This window comes from Emiliania huxleyi (assembly GCF_000372725.1).
Source record: "Emiliania huxleyi CCMP1516 unplaced genomic scaffold EMIHUscaffold_11, whole genome shotgun sequence".
Classification (NCBI taxonomy): Eukaryota; Haptophyta; order Isochrysidales; family Noelaerhabdaceae; genus Emiliania; species Emiliania huxleyi.
The window spans coordinates 554,081-575,421 of record NW_005201792.1 but is presented as its reverse complement, the minus strand read 5'-3'; the positions used below and the strand labels follow the sequence as shown (position 1 = coordinate 575,421).

Genomic DNA, 21,341 nt, shown 5'->3' with positions numbered 1-21,341 from the left:
TTGGGCACCCGCTTTCTTCTTTTTTGTGGTGTATCTAGATAGCTGTGTTTGTTAGTGCCAGTGTGCGCCAGTCCCGTCCCGTGCCCAGTGTCCTGATAGCCCCCATTCGTAAACGTGCTGCCGCGTTTCTTGGTTCCGAGATTTCTTTTTTCCGAATTTAAATTCTTTTTTCACAAGAAGGCGCCAAGCTGCCTTGCCGTAAACGTGCTGCCGCTGTGCACGACAGTGCACTGAGGCCCTGGAACAGCCACCGGCAGCCCAGTCCGCGGCGATGTCTTCGGCGTCGCCGGCTGCAGCGGTGGAAGCTCCATCGACCGGCGACGTCGATGACGAGCCTCAACAATCGCCGGGAGCATTGCTGCACCAAACCGCCGTCCTCCGCATCCCGGAGCCGCACGGCGAGCCAATCTACGCGTGCAGCTTCAACCACGTCGACACGACGCAGGCGTCCGTCTTCGCCACGGTCGGCGGCGGGCAGGTCAACATATACCGGGTCGATCCTCCGCCGCTGGCCGAAGGCGCGGCATCGAACAACGGCACTGCGGAGGATGGCGGGGCGGCCGCCGTTTGCTCGTCGGCGCCTGACACAGTCTGCTCGTCGGCGCCCGACGCAGTCAACGGCAAGCATCCAAAGCCGCGCGGCGGCCGGGGAAAGGCGTCCAAGCGCAAGCGCGGCGGCGGCGGCGGCGGCGGCGGCGTTGTTGGCGCACTCGTGGCACTGCAAACCTACGTGGACGGCGACCCGCGCGAGCGCTTCTACACGTGCGACTGGGGCGTGGCGTGCGACAGGCGCGTATATAAGTTATAGAGCACCTCCGCGCCCGCCCTCTCCCTCCTTGTCTCTGCTGTCGGCCGCGAGCCGCACTCGCCCTCGCCCTCTCGCCTCTCGCCTCTCGCCCTCTGCAGCGAGCACTCGGTGCTGGCCGTGGGCGGCGAGCTGCGGCAGATCAAGCTGATCGACTGCCACAGCGCGCGGGTCGAGGCGACGCTGCAGGGCCACGGCGCAGCCATCCACGAGGTCCGCTTCTTGCCTCACCGGCGCGGGCTGCTCGCGGCTGCTTCTTGAACTTTCTAGGAACCTTCTAGGAACCTTCTAGGAACCTACTAGGCGCGGACTGCTCGCGTCTGCGTCGCGCGACGAGGTTTCCCGAGATCAGCCGAGATTTGACCGAGAGATGGGACGCGTCTGCCTCGCGACACGAGGCGGGGAAGTAACGGACAGGGCACGCAGCACACGCCAGCGCGACGCCCGCCTGGGGCCAGCTCACTGGCTAGGCCAACTCACTGGCTAGTCCAACTCACTGGCGAGCCGGCCGACTCTATAGACTAGACTCGGCCACCCGACTCGGCCACCCGCACGAGGCAAACCTCGCAAAACTAGCCCTCCTCCCCCTCCCTCCCCCGCCCCCTTGGCAAGGCGGTCCGGCTCTGGCACACCGCGTCGCGGCTCTGCGTCGCCGTCTTTGCCGGCGAGCGAGGCCGCCCACAGACCATCCCGCCGCTGCCGCAGGAGTGAAGCGGCACCGTTCACACGCGTGAGCTGTGAACAGGCCACCTCGATGCCGTCCTCTCCGTCGACGTCTCGCCCGACGGCGCTCGTCTCTCTGGCCCGTCCTCGCCTCCGCCGCCACCCTCACCACGCCGCCCCCTCCCCGCCCGCCCGACGCACAGGCACCGCCCTCGCCTCGTCCGGCGTCGACGGCACCGTCAAGCTGTGGTCGGTCGACCAGCCCGCTGTGAGCGCAGCCGTCGCCAGGCTCCGCGCCCCACCGGCTCCGCTGCACGCCTCTCCGCACGCCTCTCTGCACGCCTCTCCGCACGCCACACGCCCGCGCGCGGCTCCCCCCCCCCCCCCCCCTGCTCCCGAGCCTCTCTACCACCATGGCGACCTCCGACCCTCCCTCCCTCCATCGCACCACCGCCACCGCAACAGCGCCGCCAGCTGTGAGCAGCGACTCTCCTCGCGTGAGCAGGGCGGACGCGCTGGCAGAGCGGCGGGCGGAGGCGCAGGCGCAGGCGGCGGAGGAGGCGCAGGAGGCGGAGGACGGGGAGGACGGGGAGGAGGGGGCGGCCCTCGCGGCCGAGGGGGCGATGCCGCGCGAGGGGCGCGAGTCGAGCGAGTGCAACTTGCCGGTGCTCCCCCAAACCCCTCACGCCCCCCCCCCCCCCTCGGCCGGCGGGCTCTCGCCGCCGCGACGTTCGCCGCAGCCCGCGCCGCCACCTCCCGCAGGTTGGCGTCGCTCCCGCGATCGAGCAGTTCCCGCAGGCTTCGGTCGGCGGGCTGTCTGGTTAGCGATGATCAATGAATAATCATTACTCACTACTTAGCAGGCCTCGGTCAGCGGGCTGCATGTCTTCAACCGAGAGGAGGCGCCCGCCTGCACACACACACACACACACACACACACACACACACGCACACACACACACGCCCAATCAAGGCGCGACGCCGCCAGAGAGGCCGCCGCCGCCTCACACGCCCGCTTCGCCCCTCCTCTCCCCGCAGAAACTCGCGTATGTCGACTGCGTGCGCTTCGGGCCGGACAGCACCCTCCTGACGCGCGGGCACGAGGGCAAGGCGGTGCTGTGGCGACGGCCACCGCAGAGCGCCCCGGCGGCGGCGGCGGCTCTGCCCGCCTTGCTCCCGCACCAGCCCGCTGTGAGCTACGGCGTCGAGCAGCGCGGGTGCGCCGGGATGCCGCCGGAGGACGTGGGGGGCGGGGCGGTGGTCACTTGCCGTCCTTGCGCGTGTGCAGGCTCGACTGCCGGCGGCGGGTGCCGGTGGAGGTTGTGCGGCGGCACGACGTGCCGGACACCAACGTCTGGTTCGTGCGCCGCCAGCTCGACCCCTCCCTCCCTCAGCTGCAGCTCGGCGGGATCTCGACGGCGCCTCGGCCGTAGGTTCCTGCGCCACCAGCTCGACCCGACGCGCCGCCTCGTCGCGATCGGAAGCACGGCGGGCCAGGTGCGGCTCTGGAGGCTCGACTCGCCCGCTGAGCGGCCGCTGCTCAACCTGCGGCTGCCGTGCCGCCGCCGCGCCTCGGCTCCCTCGACGGTGCGCTGCTCCGCAATCTCGCGCGGGATGCGCTTCCTCGTGTGCTGCTGCGACGACGGCTCCTTCTCCCTCCTCGAGCTGGCGGGCCACCTCCCCGCGCGAGCCATCAACGGCGGCGAGGAGGGCTTGCCCGCTCCCTCCTCGGTGGCCAAGCTCGGCCAGGCGCTCCTCGACCTCGAGAGGGTCGCGGCGGCTGCAGCAGCTGCCGACTAGGGCGAACTCGAGATACGTACAGGCACAGATGGTGCTGGTCTGTTCCACGTACGTTCGTACCTTCTGCTCACGCCCCAGCACCCAGGGGCGCTTGGTTTCGAGATGGCCGCTGTTGGTGTTTGATTTTTCAGACACCCGCGGCGGGGTCTCTCCGTTCTCAGACACCTCCGGCTCCGGCCTCCGCGCGCACCGCGGCCCCGCCCGCACCATCAGCCATCACACCTGGCCATCACGGCCGTTCCCGCGCCAAAACGTTTTACTCAAAAAGAAGAGCAAGCAAGTTCAAGATCGAGAGACTGACCACGCAGTGACGGACACGGACAGCCCTAGAGGGACAGCCGCCCGCGAGCGCGGGAGGGACTGTCGGACAGCGGCCACCCTGGGGCGCAGAGCTCAGTACGCTATAGACGCCCTGACACACGACGCCACTCTCTCCCTGTACGCTACAGTTCAAGACAGAAAACTCCCGCAACCACTGTCTGCAGTTTTTCTCCACCCCACCAGCCTGATTCAGTCACTGGCCGCCACAATCAAGTGTGCATGTGGAGTGTGCGCTGTCACGCGGCGACACTGCGTCCGCTGTACCTTGCGAGCACCTTGCTCTCCTCCTCCCGTCGCCTCCCTTGCTCGCCCACCGGGCGCGATGCAGAGGCCGAAAACCGCTTCGAACGCGCTAAGTGTGCAAGCCCGGTTGTCCGATGCCGCCGACCAAGCCTGCCGCCGAGTGCATCATGGCCTGCATGTTGTGCGCCTGAGGTGGAGCGGTCAGGCATGTCAACATTGTGCCTCTCCCGCCCCCGTACGGCCCTGCGCAGCCCTGCGGGCCTGGCGCGCTTGCACCCGCGCGCGCTGCTGCAGCCGGTTCCACCGGTTGCGGATCGCCTGGTCGGTGCGGGACGGGAGCCGCGCCGCCACCGCGCACCAGCGAGGCCTGAGAGCGCAAGGGGAGGGGGGCGTGAGAGCGTACCGCCCGCCGAAGCTGCAAGGGGGCCGCGGCGGCGTTGCCCGAGCTCGCGCACGGCGGTGACGATGACCTCGTCCTCCTCGGCCGACCAGCTCATCCGCTGCCGCGTCCCATCGCCGCCCTCCTCGTCCCCGGACCCGTCGTCGCCGGCGCGGCTCCGGATCGTGCTCGCCGCCACCGCCCCGCCCCTCGAGGCGCCGCCGCCGCCGCCAGCCGCACCCTGGCCGCCACTCGTGCGCCGTGTGCTCGTGGGCGGCGCGGGCGGCGGCCGCTCCACCCGTGGCCGCCCGGCCGCCGCCGCCTCCGCCTCCTCGTCCTCCTCGCGCAGCCTCTTCCAGCGGTTGCGCACCGAGTCGTCGGACCGGCCAGGCAAGTGCGGCGCGATGAGGCGCCAGCGCATGCCCATCCGCTGAACGCAAGCGCGGATGGTGGCGTCCTGAAAGGGCGGCGGGTGGGGGAGTGAGTCGCGGCGTCCCGCGGGCATCAGAGGAGGGCGTGGCAGAGGAGGGCGCATGGGAGAGAGGGGGGGGGAACTGCGCCTCTTCCATCGACCACGCCTTTCGGTTCACGGTCACCGACTTTGTGTTGCCTCGTGCCAGCGAGCAGGCCTGCGCCTCGGCGTGCATGAGCCGGCTCGCCGCCGCCGCCGCCGCTGCCGCCGCCATGTTGGCGCAGTCCTTCATGTCAGTCACCGTCACGGCGCTGTCCGTGATGCGAGCGCCGCGGCTGTTGGCGGCCGCTTGCGCTGCGGCGGCCGCGTCGGCCGCGGCCGCCGCCTCGCGTGCGAGTCCATCGAGCCGCGCCGGCTGCGACAGGCGCACCAAGGGGGCGGCGTGCCTCTCCGGGAGCGCGCTCGGGGCGGCGCCGACGGCGCCGGCGGCCACCGAAGCGGCGCCGAAGGAGACGCCCAAGCCGCCGCAGAGGGCGGCGCGCAGAGCCTCGCCCGAGGGGAGCTGGTGGGGGAAGAAGGAGGACGGGCCGGCCGGGAGGCCCAGCCGCACGGCCGGGTGGAGCAGCCGCTCTGCCTCCGCCGCGTCGTGGCCAGCGGGCAGCGGCGGAGCCATCCCCAGGCCGAGGAGGACGGAGGGCGGCAGCGGCGCCGCGCCACCCCCGAGCGCGCCGGCCGCAGACTCGCCCGCAACCACCCTCGCTCCCCTCACAGCCGGCGGTGCATCAGCTGGACACGGGGCGGCGCCTGGGGCCCCATCGCGCCCTATCTCGACCTTTGCCGTGGCGTAGGAGGAAGGGAGGCGCGGGACGGCGCCGGCGGCAGCCGACGCCTCGAGCTGCTGCAACGGGGCGTGCTGGCCGTAGCCCAGGCTGCGCGAGGCCGAGGCGAGGCACGACAGCTCCTGCTGCAGCGCCGCGAAGGGCAGCGGGCACGCGCCCAACCCCGCGGCCCCGCCCGCCCCGCCCCCGGGGCCGAAGATGCCACCGAGGCTGCCGAGCCCGGCTGCGAAGCTGCCGCTGGCAGGGACGTCTCCCAGCTTCACTCGCCCGCCGTCGAGCCCTGCCGCCGCCGCCGCCGCCGCCGCCGCCGCCGCCGCCTCCCACGTGGGCGGCCCCCCTCTCGTCGCCGCGGAGAGGAACTGCTGAAACTGCGGCGGCACTGGCGCCGCGGGGAAGGGGGCGGCGCCCAGAGGCGCGCCGGTGGCGCTGGCGGCGCTGCTTTGCCGTGCCGCACTTGGGGCCGCCCCCAACGTCGCTGGCGCCCCCTGGTGCGGCTGCGGCGCCTCCCCCTCCCCCGATCTTCCGATGGAGTTGAGGAGTTGTTGGGCAATCATCGCAGCCGGGGCATGCGCCCTCGGCTCCCCGCCGGTGTTCTCGGAGCTCGAAGCGGGACTGCTGGTGAGCGTGCCCGCGGGGATGGATCGTCGCTCCGCGAGTGGCGATGACGGGCCCGCTTCGCTTGAGGAGGAGGGGCCGGAGGGAGGTGTCAGCAGCGGGGACGAGGTGACGCCATCCACACTCGCGGATGAGGAGATGTGCTCACGCTCGGCGAGCGGCGGCGGTCCGAGGAGAGGGTCCTCGCCGTTGAGCTCGGCGCCCAGCCTGCGAACCGCGTCGCTGAGCGTCAGGCCTGAGTCCGTGACCACTCCCTCGAGCATGCCCTCGAAAGATTTGGACAGCATGAGAGGCTTGTCATCCCCAAGCGACAGCGATTCGTCGGACTCTTGACGCGGGCGGGCACCGGCAGCTGGCAGCTGGGGCGGCACGCCGGCTGGCTCGTGCGTTTCGGGGGCCACGGCGTTCTCCGTTGCCGCCATCGGCTCTCCTGCGCCAAGAGGGCAAAAGGGATCTATCAAGCCGCAGAGGGGCGCTTACTTCTTGGAACTTTCTACTGGCCACTTCCTAGCCCCAACAAGAAATGTCGGAGCCAAGTCGGCCCATATTCGCGATTTTGATGGCGTTGGACCTTATTGCACGTAATTAGGTCCTTAGTGAAACAGACACCGCGCGCCGGCCGGCCAGCCGGCCAGCACCCTAGTTCCCGGAGGCCAACTCGAACAGGTCGTAAGGTCGTTGAGCAAAGGCCCCGCCTCCGTTTCACAGACCTTTTATTGAGGAAGAAAATGCCTCCTGTGCATGCGCTGTGTACGTGGGTATGGCGCTGCGCGCTGGTCTATCTATGAGTGAGAGGTTGAGGTGCGAGCCCTGGAGGCCCTGGGGATGGGGGGAGACTACCCGCAGGCCTAGAAGGCCCGCGCCCAGGGGGGTGCGGGAAATGACTTCACACACACTTGAGGAGAGAGAGCCAAAAGTACGCCTACTTGAACGTGACTCGAGAATCGGACGGACGACCGGCGTCGCTGTTTCGCGTTTCGCGCGTCGTCTACTTCCCCCCGCCTCGATCCGCGAGCCCCGTGCGTGCCCGCCGCCCCCCTTCCACGGTCGCGAGGTACTCGTGCGGCATTCAGCATGTCGCGCCAAGTGGGCATCTTTTCCGTCGGAGCGGGGGTGGGCGCGGGCCTCGCTGCGCAGTTTGCAGACCATCCTGCGGTCGCCTGGGCGCGCAGCCTCATTCCGGAGTCACTAGGGGAGAAGATCTCGGTTGTGGGTGCGACAATGGCGGAAGGAAAGGCAGCACAGCCCGCCAGTGCAGGCGCCAAGGGCGCGGGGACGGCGGTGGTCGCTGGACCGAGTCGTCGTCCCGGCGCCTCCCTTCTCCTGCTGCTGCTGCTGCTGCTCGGCGTCTCCGCCTCGCAGCTCTCGGAGGGTCAGCTTCAGCAACTCAAGCAGTCACTAAAGACGCAGGTCTCCAGGGCAAAGACGCGGGTTTGCGGAGCCTTCTCTGGCTTCTTATTTGCGGTTCAGGAGTTTCTCGAGAGTGCAAACGTGTGGCTCGCGTTCGGGGAGGTTGGAACCAGCCGTCGCAGCCTATCTTGAGACGCCGCCGCCCGAGAGCTCCAGGCTGACGAGGCGTCGGTTCCGCTGTTGCGTCCACGGCTTCACGCAAAGCTTTCGTCAGGCGATGGGCTGATGCCGCGCACGTGCTTCTATCGCTCCACAGCGCTCACAATCCTCTGGTGGTGCGCCCTTCCTCCCACAGCGTGTCTCATTTACGTGTCCACTGGGCAATCGCAACGTCAATCGATTGTTAGTCTCTCTTCGACGACCATAACTCCTCCACAGAGAACTCTCTTGCAAACCTCCGTGATGGACGCGTCCCACGTGCCCCCCCCCCCCCACGCAATTCATAAGACCCGGCGCTGCTTGCAGCTCCGCGGCGATGGAAATAAGAGGTTCCTCTTTTCCGCGCCCTCCCCGCAAGGCGCGCGACACACACACACACACACACACACACACACACACACACACACACACACACACACACACACAACTGATGGGTCGAAAAAGCATAAAAGGTAAGCATAGATCGACGCGTCGCGCCCTTGCCGATCCCACACCTAGGTTCTTGGTGGCGCGGCCCAACACTTCACAACGGACCTGTGGTAAACTTGACCAGCGTGCGTCCCGGGCGCGAATCTGAATGCGACAGGAGAATGGCGCGCCGGAACACGCCGCTGCTGGCCCAAGCGCCTACGAGGCGAGGATCTCTGAGCTCGAGGCCAAGGTGGAAGCTTCTGCGCGGGAAGTGGCCGCTCTCAAGGGGGCGCTCGCTGCGATCGGGCACGCCCTCTCCGTCATCGGCAGCACGCCTCCACGGTCTCCAGAGCAGCCTCCACGACAGGTAAGTGGCGCTCGACGGCTCAGCCCACGCGTCACTCCGAGGCCATCGGTGGACCCGGTTGTTGCGACCAGATCTCGCCCTTCGTCCGAGCACATCCCGGCTGCTCCCAAGCCGAGCAAGCCGCGGCTCTTGCCAGCAAGGCCAACCGTGCCGGCGCCGCAGCCGCCCAAGAGTGCGCCCAAGGGCCTACACAAACGTACATCCAAGAACGTGACGGGCGGCTGTGAGTCGTCAGCCTACGACGCCGCCTCGCTCGGTGCATGGACCGCCTTGGCAAAGCGGCTGCCTGTCGCCCTCGAGCAGCGCAAGGAGCGGATGGCCCTGTTTCGCTCCTTTGACCCCAACGGCAACGGGCATCTCTCGCTCGCCGAGGCGCGAGTAGTGCTGCGCCGTGGTCGACCCTTGCACGCCCTAAGGTAGGCTTCGGTCAGCAGGTGGATCGTGGGCTCATCATGCTCCTGAGTGACAAGGCGGGAAAGGACGTTGACGCGCTCCGGTTCTGCAAGCCCGCAATCATGCGAGCCTTTCAGGCTGCGAAGGGGTCGTCGGGCCGTACCGATGGCGTGAACGGTGACTACGTGGAGCGCAAGGAGTTCCGGCTGCTGCTTCTCTACCTGCACCGCTACTTTGAGGTAGCGAGCCCGCCGCCCAACCCCGCCGATCGCTTCACCACCGCCCGCACTCCCAACCACCGCGGCCGCGCGTCGCAGCTGCTCACCATGTTTGACGAGGTCGACACGGGGGAGGATCGGCGCGTGTCCATCGACGAGTTTCGTGCGGCGCTGCCCAAGCTCAAGGCATGGGGCGTCGAAGTGACCGATCCGGAGGCGGAGTTTGCTCGAGCCGACGCAGACGGAGCCGGCTTGATCCTCTTTGCCGAGTTTGCGGACTGGGCGCTGACAAGAGGACTCGAGGCTGTACGGCCTCCAGGAATGCCCGCCGCTGACTCCGCGGCAGCGGCAGTTTTGCAGGCGGAGGCGGAGGTCCAAGGGCAAGATCGCGCTGACCCGGAGCCCGATCAGCAGCCCCAGTCGCATGACGGGATCGACGACCGCGAGGCCAAACGAGGTCTCGGCAGCATGCTCCTGACACTCCTTGATGAGTATCAGGCCTGAGGCCACGCCATGAGTGCCATTCGATTTGCAGATGTGTGACCGAAAGAGACGGCGCCGATCTTGGAGCGTGACGCCACACCACTTACCACGCATTTTTGTGCTGTGCCTAGTGCCTTGTATAGTGTATAGAGTATACGAGTTACGAGTGAACCCGCACCGCGCTTGACCGGGCTGGAGATCGCGACGGTCGCGCTTTCCACGCAGGGCGAGGACATGCAGCACGTCATCCACATGCTCGAGAAGCTGGACACCTTGTCCGCCAAGGCGCGGTCCAAGAACAACGAGTACTACATGTGCCCCCCCCCGCGAGGGGGTAGGTTCGAATTCGCCGCGCAACATTTCACCCCCACAGGACCCCGCCCTCCCCCCCTCATTGGTCCCACCACCTAGAACCCCAATCTTGGCTTCGCACCCTCTCCTTGCGCAGTGATGTGTCCCCGGGCTATGTGTCGCCGTTTTCGGGGCACGCAATCCACTGTATCGTGCAGTCAGGGCAAGTGGGGGCGGGGGGCACTCCCACCGACGTATGTATCTGTGGTGACTGTCTCTAGTCTCGGAGGGGGGCTTGAAGGTAAGAATATTTTATTTTTACATGTGCCCCCCCACCCCGCCCCCCCCGCCCCCCCTCCCTCCCCCACCCCCACCCCGCATCCCCGCTAATCCGGGGGGTGACCTGTCGTCCTAACTCCTATGGGCCCGGTCGTCCCCACCCTTCTAGGACGCATCGCTGCCCTTGGTTGCCCCGCGCCCGGCCGGGCGACGCGCCCTTTGGCGCCCGGCGCGCCGGCTGCGCGCTTCCGGCTCCAACACGAAATAAACTTCCGCAGCGCGCCGCGCGCTCACCGACAGATGAGAATAACAAGTGACGCTGGCTCGCGATGCGCAAGCTGTATATGCACATACGTGAAGCAAATTCGTGCGAGCCTGGCCGTGGGCAGTGAAAGCCCCACCCCCCACCCCGCCTCAGGCGCCGGACCACCGCAGCGACCCCGCGAGCAGCGTCATCGACGGCAGCGGCAGCGGCGAGGGCGACAGCAGCGTGATGCGCTGCCGCTCGAGGTCGACGGCGGAGACGAGGACGACGCCGGCGAGCGGCGCGGCGAGCAGGTCGTCGCAGCTGCCCGAGGGCGAGCGGACGACGGCGAGCAGCGAGTGGACGAGCGGCGCCAGCTGGCCGCCGACCAGCCGGGTCGCGAGGAGCTGCTCTCCGGCAAACTCCGTCCCGAGGGGCAGCGCCTGGGGCGGGCGGGGGGGGGGTGGGTCGGGCGGGTCAGGCGGGCGGGCGGGGGGGAGAGGGCGAGGCCGGTGCAGGCGCGCCGTCGCAGGCGCAGGCGGCGCCTCCGAGAGGCGGTACACCTGACCGGGGGGAGAGACAGAGGTCGGGGGAGAGACAGAGGTCGGCCTTCCCCGCTGCCGCTCGGCCGTGGCACGACCCCGTGGCGCGCCTGCGCAAAGTGAGCAGTCCGTCAGGGAGAGGGGAGGCTGTGATCACGGCAGCGGCAGGCGCGGCGCCTCGACGGCGTCAAAGCCAACCTCGACCGAGTGAGGCGAGAGCTGCGCGGCGCCCCCGGCCGACGGCTGGCCGTAGAAGTAGTTTCGCAGCCGCACCGCGTGGGCGGCGGCGCGGTCCGCGTCGGTGCGCGCCACCGCGCCTGTGGACATGTGTGGACAGCGGGGTTGCCGCCGGGGGCCCGTCAGTGGCTGGGCGAGCAGCAGCCCGTCAGTGGCTGGGCGAGCAGCAGCCCGTCAGTGGCTGGGCGAGCAGCAGCCCGTCAGTGGCTGGGCGAGCAGCAGCTCGGCGAGCCGCCCGGCCGCCCGGGCCCTGGTGCCGGACTAGTGCGCGTCTCGGCGCCATCTCGGCGCCATCTCGGCGCCATCTCGGCGCCATCTCGGCGCATCTCGGCTTATCTCGCGCCGCCCGAGCGGGGGAGCTTGAGGACCTCGAGCTTGGACGCGAGGGAGGGAGCGAGCGAGAGGAGCTGCGGTGGCGGCCGGTCGGCGGTCAGCCTCTCTCGACCTCGCGGAGTGCCGTCTCTCCCTTCCACGCGCACACTCCACGGGCAGGGACCTGCGAGTGGAGCCGGTCGTCCCCGATGACGACGCACACGTCGACGGCGAGCTCCGAGATCTGCCCCGCGAGCGCGTCGTACCTGACCGCGAAGACCAAAGAAGTGAAGTGGCTCCCCCGCCGGCGCGGCGCCGTGGCCAGCCCCGCAGTGGCGCTCGCCCCCTCCGATCTGGACCGATCTCGACCGATCTCGACCGATCTCGCCCGAATCCGCCCGCACACAGCACTCTTGGACCGCGCGCACACACACATGTCGGGGGAAGGGCTGGAGGCACCCGGCTGCTCTCGGCTGCTCCCGGCTGCTCCCGGCTGCTCTAGGTCAATCTCGGGCGGACTTCTCACCCGCCCCCGTCGACCCAGCTGCAGCCCGAGGCGACGAAGCCGGAGTGCCGCGTCCCCGCGTGCTCCTCACCCCTCCTCCGCACCGCCTCGCCGAGCCTGCCAGGAGGGGCGGGAGGGCAGGAGGGGCGGAGGGCTGGGTCGGGGGCGGAAGCAGCAGCAGGGAGGGCGCCGTGGCGCGTGGAGCTCGCCTCTCAGTCACGTGGCGGTAGTGCAGCGCCGCCTCTGCCGGAGACGCGCTCCCTGCGAGGGCCGCGGGGCCAGCTCTCACACCAGTCCTCACACCAGTCCCCACACCCGTCCTCACGCGACTGCCTCGCAGGAGGCGGAGGGCGATAGGCGGAGGGCCGTGTCTGAGGGGGGGGGGGGGGGGGCGGAGGGCCGCGGGAGGGGCGCGCCGAGCCAAAAGGCGAGCGGGGCGAGGTCGTCCGTCGCGTGCTCCACGTCCAGCGGCCACCCGATCGCCGTGGCGCTGATGGAGCCTGCGGCGACGAGAGGCGAGGGCCGGCGGAGCACGAGTGAGCCGCAGCGAGTGCCAGAGGTTCGCCGCGGCGTGTGGTGCGCAGTCCTGGAGGCCCGATGTGGCCGTGCGACGGGTCGAGCTCGACGAGGAGAGGGCCGTCGCCGCGCCGCGCAGCCCAGTTGGCGAGCATGCGGCACAGCGCCGCCTTGCCGCTGCCTGCGCCGCCCGCCACGATCACCCGCGGCCCGTGCGTGTCCGCCTGGCGCGCCGCCGCGCGCCGAGCGTCGAGATCGGTGTGCAGCCGGAGGTACGCGTCCATCGGAGTCTCGGACGCAACGTACGCGTGCTGACACCCGCCGTCGAGCTCAAAGGTGCAGCCATGCCACGTGTAGACAGCCTCATGCGTCGGCCCGGTGAAGGCGTACGGGCGCTGCGGAGCGAGCTCGGCGCCAAACATCTCGGCGCTGCCCGAGGTGAGGCGGAGCGTGACCACGGCGCCGGCGGCGACCTCGAAGCGGTACTCTTGCGAGGCGCTGAGCGAGGTGGTGGCCATGGCCACAAGCGGGAAGAAGAAGAAATTCACCTGCCAGAAAAAATTTTTTGGCTGTAAGCGACGCGGGAAGATTTCTTCACCTTCTCCCGAGGTGAGGAAGTTGTCGCCCTCAGCCCCTCAGCCTCCATGATCATCTACGCGCTTGTCGCGCGCGGCACCTGCGTGCTCGCCGAGCACACCGCCACCGCGGGCAACTTTGCTCTCGTTACGCGCCGCATACTCGAGCGGCTGCCGCAAGAGGAGGGCCGGGCCAGCTACTCATACGACACGTCGCACTCCTTTCACTGCGTGATAAGGGCGGGCCTGGCGTTCCTCTGCATGGCCGACTCGCGCACGGAGCAGGCCGCCGCGCACGCCTTTCTCGACGCGGTGCAGTCTCGGTGGAGCGCGGCGTACGCCGAGAAGGGGCTCACGGCGCTCGCGTACGCCATGAACAGTCAGTTCGCCGCCGTGCTAAAGGAGCTGATGGAGAGCTTCTCGTCGGCGGCCGGCAGCAGCGCCGGCGGGGCGGCCGCCTCTTCCTCGGACCAGGCCGACGCGGCAAATGTCTCGCGCGTCGAGGGCGAACTCGAGGAGGTGCGGCAGGTGATGGTCGAAAACATAGAAAAGGTCTCAAAAAGAGCGCGAGATTGCGCGAGATTGCACGAGGTTGCACTAGATTGCACGAGGTTGCACGAATAGGTGCTCGCGCGCGGCGAGAAGATCGAGTTGCTGGTGGACAAGACGGAGCACCTCACGCACCAGGCCTTTCAGTTCCGACGCACCACTACACGCGTCAAGCGGGGCATGTACTGCAAGAGCCTGAAGCTCAACCTCTTCCTCTGCACCCTGCTCCTCCTCGTTATCGGCGCGCGTCCGACAGCCTCACGATCGGCCCCAACCCGCCCGCCCTCCCACCCGCCAAGCTCTGTGCGAGAGTAGGCGTGGCTGTCTTTGGAGCGTGCGGCTGGTCCTTCTCATGCGGCTCGCACCACCCGCCGTCGCCGTCGCCGTCGCCGTCGCCGTCGCCGTCGCTCTCGCCCGCGCTGAGCCCGAGAGATACCGCGTGACGAACGCGATCGGCCAGGGCAGGAGCTTGCCGTCACACCACCGCCCTCTCGGTCTCCGGCGGCGGTCACGGACACGGTTTTGCGTTCATCCCCGCACGCGCAGCGATCCTAACAGCGATCAGTTTGTGTGTGTGTTGTCTAATACTAGCGAAGCGGGATCCACAAACGACCCGACGGTCTGACACACGACGCGCGCAGCGTGCGCGTGGGCTTGCGGAGAGCAGACCTCTCTGGCCGTATCTCGCGTCTGGCGCAGACCGCAGACGCGGTACGCGGCGGACACGAGGCTACTGTGAAGGTTACAGTGCAGTTTCTCTGCTTATTTTCTGCTGGAGGTGGAGCCTCGGGTGCTTTTACGCTTTTGATCGGGTCAGGGGAATGTGCCACCTTTTTACCACTTTGGTCCTCTCGTAGCGCCAAGGCAAGCTTTTAGAGAGAGAGAGAGATGTTGCAGCTTTTACGACCAGGAAAGACGAAAGTGATCTGGCCCTGGCCCCTACGAGGGGGCGTCGCCACGCGCCTTTGTGAGGTCGTGGTCAGGCGAGACATAGATGGTGGGGCTCGAGGATGGTGTGGATGGAGGGCGGAACGACGCTCGGGGCAAAGGAGGAGGGAGGCGGTTTGAGAGGCGCCCACGCAGACCTGGCGGAGGCCACCTCTCGAACCGACCAACAGCGTGCTCTGCCGGTCGGGGCTGATGGATAACTCCTGTATGGACAGAGGCGTCGAGGGCCCCGCTCTTTCCCTCGCATAGCGGCCACTCTTCGGATCGCTGGTCGAGCGACCCGGGGGATGCCCTGCGCGCCTGACCCAGGCGCGAGAAACGAATCTGCGAGGCGCGGCCGCTTCTGCGGCCCGATGGGGAGGAGCGGGGCGGACTACGGGGATCGGCTTCTTACACCGCCCCTCCCTGCAGCGAGCCCCCTCCAACCCACCCCCGGCCCGCGCTAGGTCTCGGGTTTGACGCAGGGGGTCACTCCCGCGAAACTCGCGTGAACTAGCCGGGGCAGTCGGAGAAGGGGCAACTCCCAGTGCACTGACGGTCGGCTGCCAGAAAACACGCCTGCGTGGATCGCGTCACACCAATCCTCGCTACCCAACGCGGCCAAAGGATATCCACCTCGAGAACCTCCTGAACAAGTATGAACTGCCTCAACAGCGCCTCAAAAAAAAAGCCGACTCGCAGGTGGCTGATAGTAATGTGTAGCGAACTCATACTCTGAGGCGCCCGCGTCCCACCCCCGCCTGCCGTCGGCGCGGCGCGGCGCATCGCCCACCCCGCCACGGCTCGTTTCCGACACCCCGCCGCCACTCGGGGTGTACACAGCGTTCGTCGCGCGCAGACGTCGCAGACGCTGCGGCAGAGAAGAAATATCCGCACGCCGCCCCCGCGAACCACAGCCGCGCGCCCCGCTGCGTGCGGACCCACCCTTCGCCGCTGCCACCCTCGCCGCCGCCCAGCCCGCCGCCGTACACGCCCCTCAGCCCCATCCCACTCTCCCTTATTTCGGCAAATCGTTACCGCCACGGCCTGTTCACGGGTGCTCCCCCCCCCGGCGCGGCGCAGACGTCATAATCAACAACATGGCGAAGTCTTCCACCTCCCCGAAGCCGGGCTCGCCCACCTCCATGACCATCACGAAGAACGGGAAGAAGTGACACCCTCCACACCCGCCCCGCACACGGCACACGCCCGCACACGCTCCCCCTCCCGCACGCGCCTTACTGCCGCTGAACCCTCACCTCCCGTCGCGCTGCTCCCACGCAGCTACAAGAAGTTCGTGAAGTACCTCTCCAAGGAGCTCAAGGCGAATGGCAAGGCTTTCGATTTCACGATCGCGGGCGCAAAGTGGGCCTCGCAGGAGGAGGGCCACGAGTTCAAGTTCGAGTTCGGCGAGGCCTGAACGAGCGGCGTCGGTGTGAGAACGGGGGGGCCTGAGCCCACGGCGTGCTAACGTGCGCCGATCAAGCAGGCCGAGCCCCATCCCACTCGCCGCCCGCGCGTCGACGGGGACTGCCATGGTGGTCTATGGTTTCTGGTGGTGTCTTGTGCGTGCGCGACTCCGTAAGGGCCGGGCTCTCTGTGTTCGAGACGTCTGGTTCTCAGAGCAGCACGTCCTTACAACACCACGAGTACGCGCAAAATGGATGAATACCGACATCACACGCAAGGGTTCCCCACCGTACTAGCCCGTGGCGTGCCGTCGTCAGTGCAAGGCTCGGGGGCATCTCGATTCGCGCGCTCTCCAACCTGTTGCCGACAGCAAGCATCGGCCGGCTCGGCGCGTCGCAGCACCCCGCTCCGGCGTCCAACGCGCCCTCCTTCAGTGTCGTCTCGAGCGTCGCCGACTCCGTCTTCGGCGGCGGCGCCTCCCGCCGCGCTCGCAAGTCGCATCGCCGAGGTGCTCAACATCATCTGCCAGGAGATCGGCACGATCTCGCTCCTCGGCGCCGCCGGACGTCTCCATGGTGGTCACGCGGCCTCTGGCTGGAACGGGATCTACCTCGCAAGCGAGTCACCTGGGCCGGCGCGCGTCTTCCGAGAGAAGGGCGGGACCTAGTAAGCCGGCCGGGCGCACGGAGTCTATACCCCGTGATCCCCTCTGACTCATCGGGTGGACAAGGGGGCGTCGGCCTTAGCGTGACAGCAGTCACGGAAGACTGCCCGCCCTTATCCGGTGGGATCAAGCCAGTACGCCCCCCACGGTTGAGGGGAGGGCGACTGTCTCTGACGGCGAACCTCAGTTACGAGCCGCCCTCCCTTCGAGACGCGTGGCCAGTGCACTCGGGCCCCGCGTGGGTGCACCGTCCCACACGCCTCACGCGGCCTCTGTGGCTGGAACGGGATCGCAAGCGAGTCCCCCGGGCCGGCGCGCGTCTTCCGAGAGGCAGATTCGTAAGAGCGAATAGCCACACACACTCTCGTACACTGAGAGAGCGAGAGAGAGAGTACACTGACGACTGAGAAGCTAAAACGTAGCTACCTACACACTGTCACTGAGAGAGATCTTCGATCGCCGTGCAAAGCTCGCTTCCGAGCTCTCACGCAGCCTTGGGCTCGAGCTTTACCTTTGGGGCCTCTATCTATAGAGAACACACACACGCGCTTCTCCCCTAAAAAGATACGTACAGTCGTACACTGAAAGGCTAGACGAGAGGACTAGCCCCACGGGGCTGACTGGGATCCGGAGGAGAGAGGTCATCCGGATCGTGCGTGTGGCGGGACGCTGCCGGGCACCTGCCTGTGGTTGCTGTCCTTCCTCCACCAACACACAGCGCTCCCGACGGGGACGCCATCACCCTCGCCCAGGGATCTACAAGGCTGTCGTGAGGTCCGACCCTAAAAGCTCGGCGCCGGGCACCCCTCGAAAAAAAATCGGCCTAAAAGTAAATCAAGGCGGCACAAGAGGACCAAGAGGACGCATCGACCCCTTTGGGCACCTTCATCGAACCACCCAAGACTGCTTTCAGACGCTTACGCCAATTTCCGCTCAACCTGCGCAAATCGTGACCCCCAGAACTCGTGATACCCGAGGAGTCTCGAGCTTCAGCTGGCGAATCATGCCGCTCTCGGCACAGAAGCAGCGCGAGCGCCGCGCCGCGCAGCGCGCTGCCGAGGCTCAGGACGCGGCTCGCGGGCAGCGCAACCGCCCGGCGCCGAGCCGGTGCTAGGCCGCCTCCGCTGCGCCTGCTTCCTTGCGCGCCGCTGGACGTCGGCCGAGAAGACCGCTTCCCTCTGGGGACCCGACTCCGCGAAGATCGCGCGCGCGTCGTGAGTGGCGGCGCGCGCGCGATCTCCGTTCCCGGGCACGCCGGTCGCAGTGGCATGGGCTCCCAGGCTCAAAAGCGCTCCCGCCAACAGCGAGCGAGCGCCGCCGCTGCTCCTCCTCCCGCCGCCGCTCACCGAGACTCGGTGCCGCCGTTCTCGCCGCCGCCGCCGCCGCCGCCGCCGCCGCCGCCGCCGCCGCCGCCGCCGCCTCGCGCCTCGCCTCCGTCACCGCCGCCCTCCATCTCGCAGCGGCGCGTCCCTCTCTGATATGGCGCGGGCGCCTCGCTCACCGGCGCCTCGCCGCCGCCCCCCCCCCTTCTCGCGCCGCTCCGCTCGTGGCCGCCGCCTCCCCTGTCAATCCCGCCGCCTCCCCTGTCATCCCGCCGCCCGCACCACCGCCGCCACCGCCTCGCGCCTCGCCGCCGCCGCCACCGACCGCCCTCCCGCCTGCGCCGCTGAGCGCGGTGCAGGGGGCGAGCCCCCGCTGCGCAGCCTCACCGCAGTGCACTGCGCTCTCCGCGCCCCTGACGATTAGTGAGGAGGTGTTGCACAGCATGGAGCTCGGCGGGCGTTTAGCGAGCCCCTCAGCTAGAGTGAAATGCTCCCGCGCGAGTATGTTTGCCGCAGGCTGGCCAGATCGGACGCGTGGAGGGAGTCTAGGATGGGGAGAGAGGGAGGGGTAGAGGATTGGTTGGTGAACAGTCTGTCTGTGTCTAGGTTAGAGAGCAAAAGGGATAGAGGGAAGAAGGGAGGGAGGGGCGTTTCGTTCTAAATTGATGAGAGGACTAGCACTTCACCGCCCGCACACTGCCGCCCATCCCTCCAAACGGGCTTCTTGGGTGGAAAGAGATGCCACCGGCGGCTTGTCCGGTTACTCAAAACGGTCTGGTCCCTTCGTCGGATCCCCTCGAATGCAAGTCGCCGCGATCTTGTCCAAGAACGTGGGCTTCGGCATCTACGCGCTTGCCCTAGGTAGTCTAGGTGCTCAAGCTCAGGACTGGAGCATTCTTTCCGTGTGCTTCTGGGGTGAGCTTCTTCTTGACGCCGTCTTCCGGGAAATCCAAGAGCAGCTAGATGCTGCCCTGACCAAGCCTACGTTACGCCGAAACCAACACTGTACACGACCAAGCACCTCGAACAACGAACGGCTCGCCTTGGAGAGCCCCCCTTGTCGTTGTCGCCACGGCGCTGATTTCGATCCGGCCATCTTTGACTCACATCCACTCTCCGACACTAGAGCCGAGTCTCAAGAGAGAGAGAGGGAGGGTTGATCGATATTAGAATGATCTGCTGATTCAACACAGCCGCCCAAAGGAGCGCGCCGCCTCCAACACGGGGTCTCGGCTCTATCGAGCCATGCTAGCTCCAGCCCGCAGCCGCAGCCCCACCCGGCCGCCCGAGGGTGTTCCCTCTTCCCGCAAGCAGAGAAGACTAATCCTGGGGGAAGCAACCATATACGAAGCTCACGCCCTGTGCACAACACGAGTCGGTGAGACACTTGTTCCTTTCCTCCCGTGAGACCCCCGCGACGTGTGTCCTGAGACAGGCTGAAGCTCATCCTGCGGACAGCGAGGCTCAGCCCCTCAAGGCTGTGAGGGGGAATCGGGGAAAAGCGACGAGCTCGACTCATATATTCCAGTCCACGGACCACGGTCCTAGCAAATCAGGTTGGATATCACATATCATACTTGTGATCGGGTAAGGCAAACGCGGCGACGGCCGCGACAAAGAAGGGCAACACCTGCCGACCCGCCGCCTTGTGGAACCCCTCGTTGGGCCCGTGCGTCTTGCGCATGGTGCCCTCCGCGTCGCGGTGCGAGCGGTGGCCCGGCCCACACGTGAAGGGGACGACGCGCTCGCCCCGCAGCTCCTCCGGCAGACCGCGCCACAAGTGCGACGCGTCTGAGCGGCCGGGGTTGGGCTCGTACTTGAGCGTGAGGGTGCCCTCGTTGGCGGCACCGTCGTTGATGCCGTCGATGGCAGCCTCGAGGACACGTGGCAGAGAGGAGCTCGCGACGAAACACGCCTGCTGGGCGCCCGCACCGCCCTCGAGGTCGTCGCCGACCAGGTGCACGGCCGACGGGAGCGCGGCCTCCAGCTGCGCGATCTGGGCGCGCACCTCGCGCAGTGGGCGGAGGCCGCGGTAATTGAGGAGCAGTGTGTGCTCGACGTCTCCGCCCAACGCCGCCGCACTCAGCTGCGCAGCGAGGCTCGGTGGCTTGCAGCCCTCCGTCGCCGCTCGATCCTCGCGCCCTCTACCGCCTCCCGCGCGATCAGCCACGCTGCGCACCACGGCCTCCGCCACGGCCTCCCGAGGAAGGACGGCGACCCTGGAGCTCACGCGCGTCGGCTGGGCCTCGCTGCCGCTCCACAGCAGTCCCGGCGCCGCATCGCTCCCGCCGGCCCCGCCGTCCGTGAGCGACGAAGACCAAGCGAGCACCGTCGACACGGGCAGCGCCGCGCCGGCCCCGTTGTCGCCGTCGCCTGCACTCCCTCCTCCGACGGCGGCGCGCACGAGCTGCCTCCAGACGTGGTTGTCTGCGTTCCGCACTGTGCACGAGTGTCCGCCCTCCTGCGCTAGCACCCTGAGCGCCGAGCCGGCCAGCCCGAACGCCCCGAGCGCGGCGTCCTCCGAGACGTTCGTCGGCCAGATGCTCACCGTCTTCCACTCCACATGGTCCTCCAGCGCGAGCAGCGCAGACCCCAGCGCCGCGAGCCCGCCCTTGCACCGGAGCGACACGGAATGCCTCTCGCGATCGTAGACGCCTATCTCAGCCGCGCCAGCCGGGCGTAGCCTGACCGTGTTCTCCAGGATCATGAAGAACGTCTTGTGGGGAGCCTCGGCCAGCTGAAGCTCGCCAGACGCGAGGGACCGAGCAAACGCGGTCGCCGAGCGCGGCTGGTGTGAGCCGGCCTCCTCGTAGCGCGTCACCAAGAAGCCGCCGTTGAATGCCGGAAGGGCCCCGGCCGCCAGCTGCTCGGCGTACCAGAGCATGAACGCGACGCCCGCCTTGCAGTCGTTTGTGCCACGTCCCACCAGGTGCGACTGCGTCTCCCGGCAGGAAAATGGGTCGTGGCCGCCAAAGTCGACCGGATCTGCGTCCACAGTGTCGATGTGAGCGCACAGCCAGAGCAGCGGCCGCGAAGGGTCGATGGCGTCCGACCGCGGCTCGCACCGAAGGTTGCCCTCCACATCGGTGCTCACGCGCCAGCCGAACGGCTCGAGCAGAGCAACAAGGGCCTTTCGACAGTGCTCGATGCCTGCCGCGGTGGCGTGGGCGTCGCTGGTGACCGTCCGTATGCTGACGAGGGCCGAAAGGTGCGCGAGGTACGCGGAGAACGACTCGTCTGATACGGCAACCGGGCGCGGGCGCTTCATCGTGATGCCCTAACCAGCGCACGAAAGCGGCCTTGCGGCGGCAAAGAATATAAACAAAAGAACTCGGCGGCGGCAAAGAAAGTACTTTATGGCGCAACACTTTCGATAGACCGAAAGTAAGATCGTTCGGTGCAGAAACCCCGGCCATGCCCATGTAACGCAATTGTGCTCGATTTTTTTAG

General features: G+C 67.9%; 9 protein-coding genes across 9 annotated transcripts; 4 read left to right on the top strand and 5 right to left on the bottom strand.

Moving 5' to 3' along the window:
• Positions 1-271: 271 nt before the first annotated feature.
• EMIHUDRAFT_462168 (hypothetical protein) lies at positions 272-2,997 on the top strand (the record flags this gene model as incomplete). The annotated part of the gene is made up of 11 exons (XM_005791925.1): positions 272-762; positions 907-1,038; positions 1,109-1,142; positions 1,418-1,478; positions 1,551-1,592; positions 1,672-1,756; positions 1,974-2,133; positions 2,231-2,266; positions 2,332-2,370; positions 2,507-2,685; positions 2,757-2,997. The coding sequence occupies 11 exons, from the start codon at positions 272-274 to the stop codon at positions 2,899-2,901; spliced, it is 1,404 nt and encodes a 467-aa protein (XP_005791982.1). The 3' UTR covers positions 2,902-2,997.
• Positions 2,998-3,076: 79 nt separating this feature from the next.
• Positions 3,077-3,415, top strand: EMIHUDRAFT_351455 (hypothetical protein). Its single transcript, XM_005791924.1, has one exon. It carries the CDS (start codon positions 3,083-3,085, stop codon positions 3,266-3,268), a length of 186 nt encoding a protein of 61 aa, XP_005791981.1. The 5' UTR covers positions 3,077-3,082; the 3' UTR covers positions 3,269-3,415.
• A 127-nt stretch (positions 3,416-3,542) lies between these two features.
• EMIHUDRAFT_351454 (hypothetical protein) lies at positions 3,543-6,530 on the bottom strand. Its single transcript, XM_005791923.1, has 5 exons — positions 6,488-6,530; positions 6,414-6,460; positions 4,274-4,491; positions 4,094-4,199; positions 3,543-4,019 (listed from the first exon to the last, which is right to left on the bottom strand). The coding sequence occupies exons 3-5, from the start codon at positions 4,327-4,329 to the stop codon at positions 3,942-3,944; spliced, it is 240 nt and encodes a 79-aa protein (XP_005791980.1). The 5' UTR covers positions 4,330-4,491; positions 6,414-6,460; positions 6,488-6,530; the 3' UTR covers positions 3,543-3,941.
• A 2,613-nt stretch (positions 6,531-9,143) lies between these two features.
• Positions 9,144-9,341, top strand: EMIHUDRAFT_49748 (hypothetical protein; the record flags this gene model as incomplete). The annotated part of the gene is made up of 1 exon (XM_005791922.1): positions 9,144-9,341. A coding segment is annotated over one exon (198 nt), but the record flags the coding sequence as incomplete, so codon positions are not given.
• Positions 9,342-10,339: 998 nt separating this feature from the next.
• EMIHUDRAFT_420773 (hypothetical protein) lies at positions 10,340-11,340 on the bottom strand. The gene is made up of 3 exons (XM_005791921.1): positions 11,052-11,340; positions 10,857-10,895; positions 10,340-10,775 (listed from the first exon to the last, which is right to left on the bottom strand). The coding sequence occupies exons 1-3, from the start codon at positions 11,199-11,201 to the stop codon at positions 10,503-10,505; spliced, it is 462 nt and encodes a 153-aa protein (XP_005791978.1). The 5' UTR covers positions 11,202-11,340; the 3' UTR covers positions 10,340-10,502.
• Positions 11,341-11,434: 94 nt separating this feature from the next.
• On the bottom strand, positions 11,435-12,962 carry EMIHUDRAFT_448862 (hypothetical protein; the record flags this gene model as incomplete). Its single annotated transcript, XM_005791920.1, has 6 exons — positions 11,435-11,518; positions 11,608-11,689; positions 11,950-12,045; positions 12,138-12,189; positions 12,391-12,428; positions 12,541-12,962. The coding sequence occupies 6 exons, from the start codon at positions 12,960-12,962 to the stop codon at positions 11,444-11,446; spliced, it is 765 nt and encodes a 254-aa protein (XP_005791977.1). The 3' UTR covers positions 11,435-11,443.
• A 126-nt stretch (positions 12,963-13,088) lies between these two features.
• On the top strand, positions 13,089-14,169 carry VAMP7-1 (vesicle-associated membrane protein 7; the record flags this gene model as incomplete). Its single annotated transcript, XM_005791919.1, has 4 exons — positions 13,089-13,412; positions 13,494-13,571; positions 13,644-13,809; positions 13,884-14,169. 4 exons carry the CDS (start codon positions 13,089-13,091, stop codon positions 14,009-14,011), a joined length of 696 nt encoding a protein of 231 aa, XP_005791976.1. The 3' UTR covers positions 14,012-14,169.
• Positions 14,170-17,546: 3,377 nt separating this feature from the next.
• EMIHUDRAFT_433419 (hypothetical protein) lies at positions 17,547-18,567 on the bottom strand. The gene is made up of 2 exons (XM_005791918.1): positions 17,956-18,567; positions 17,547-17,935 (listed from the first exon to the last, which is right to left on the bottom strand). The coding sequence occupies exons 1-2, from the start codon at positions 18,020-18,022 to the stop codon at positions 17,571-17,573; spliced, it is 432 nt and encodes a 143-aa protein (XP_005791975.1). The 5' UTR covers positions 18,023-18,567; the 3' UTR covers positions 17,547-17,570.
• Positions 18,568-19,455: 888 nt separating this feature from the next.
• EMIHUDRAFT_97746 (hypothetical protein) lies at positions 19,456-21,159 on the bottom strand (the record flags this gene model as incomplete). The annotated part of the gene is made up of 1 exon (XM_005791917.1): positions 19,456-21,159. One exon carries the CDS (start codon positions 21,157-21,159, stop codon positions 19,456-19,458), a length of 1,704 nt encoding a protein of 567 aa, XP_005791974.1.
• Between the last annotated feature and the right edge of the window lie 182 nt (positions 21,160-21,341).

Excerpts from the sequence above, each read along its gene's own strand:
- EMIHUDRAFT_351455 (XM_005791924.1), top strand. The coding sequence starts at position 3,083 with ATGCGCTTCCTCGTGTGCTGCTGCGACGACGGCTCCTTCTCCCTCCTC.
- EMIHUDRAFT_351454 (XM_005791923.1), bottom strand. The coding sequence starts at position 4,329 with ATGAGCTGGTCGGCCGAGGAGGACGAGGTCATCGTCACCGCCGTGCGC. Across the intron at positions 4,200-4,273 it reads ACCGCCGTGCGCGAGCTCGG|GCCTCGCTGGTGCGCGGTGG; the intron begins GCAACGCCGCCG and ends TTGCGCTCTCAG. Across the intron at positions 4,020-4,093 it reads CGCGGGTGCAAGCGCGCCAG|GCGCACAACATGCAGGCCAT; the intron begins GCCCGCAGGGCT and ends GCTCCACCTCAG.
- EMIHUDRAFT_420773 (XM_005791921.1), bottom strand. The coding sequence starts at position 11,201 with ATGTCCACAGGCGCGGTGGCGCGCACCGACGCGGACCGCGCCGCCGCC. Across the intron at positions 10,896-11,051 it reads TTGGCTTTGACGCCGTCGAG|GTGTACCGCCTCTCGGAGGC; the intron begins GCGCCGCGCCTG and ends CCCCCCGGTCAG. Across the intron at positions 10,776-10,856 it reads CGCCGCCTGCGCCTGCGACG|GCGCTGCCCCTCGGGACGGA; the intron begins GCGCGCCTGCAC and ends CGCCCGCCCCAG.
- EMIHUDRAFT_433419 (XM_005791918.1), bottom strand. The coding sequence starts at position 18,022 with ATGGAGGGCGGCGGTGACGGAGGCGAGGCGCGAGGCGGCGGCGGCGGC.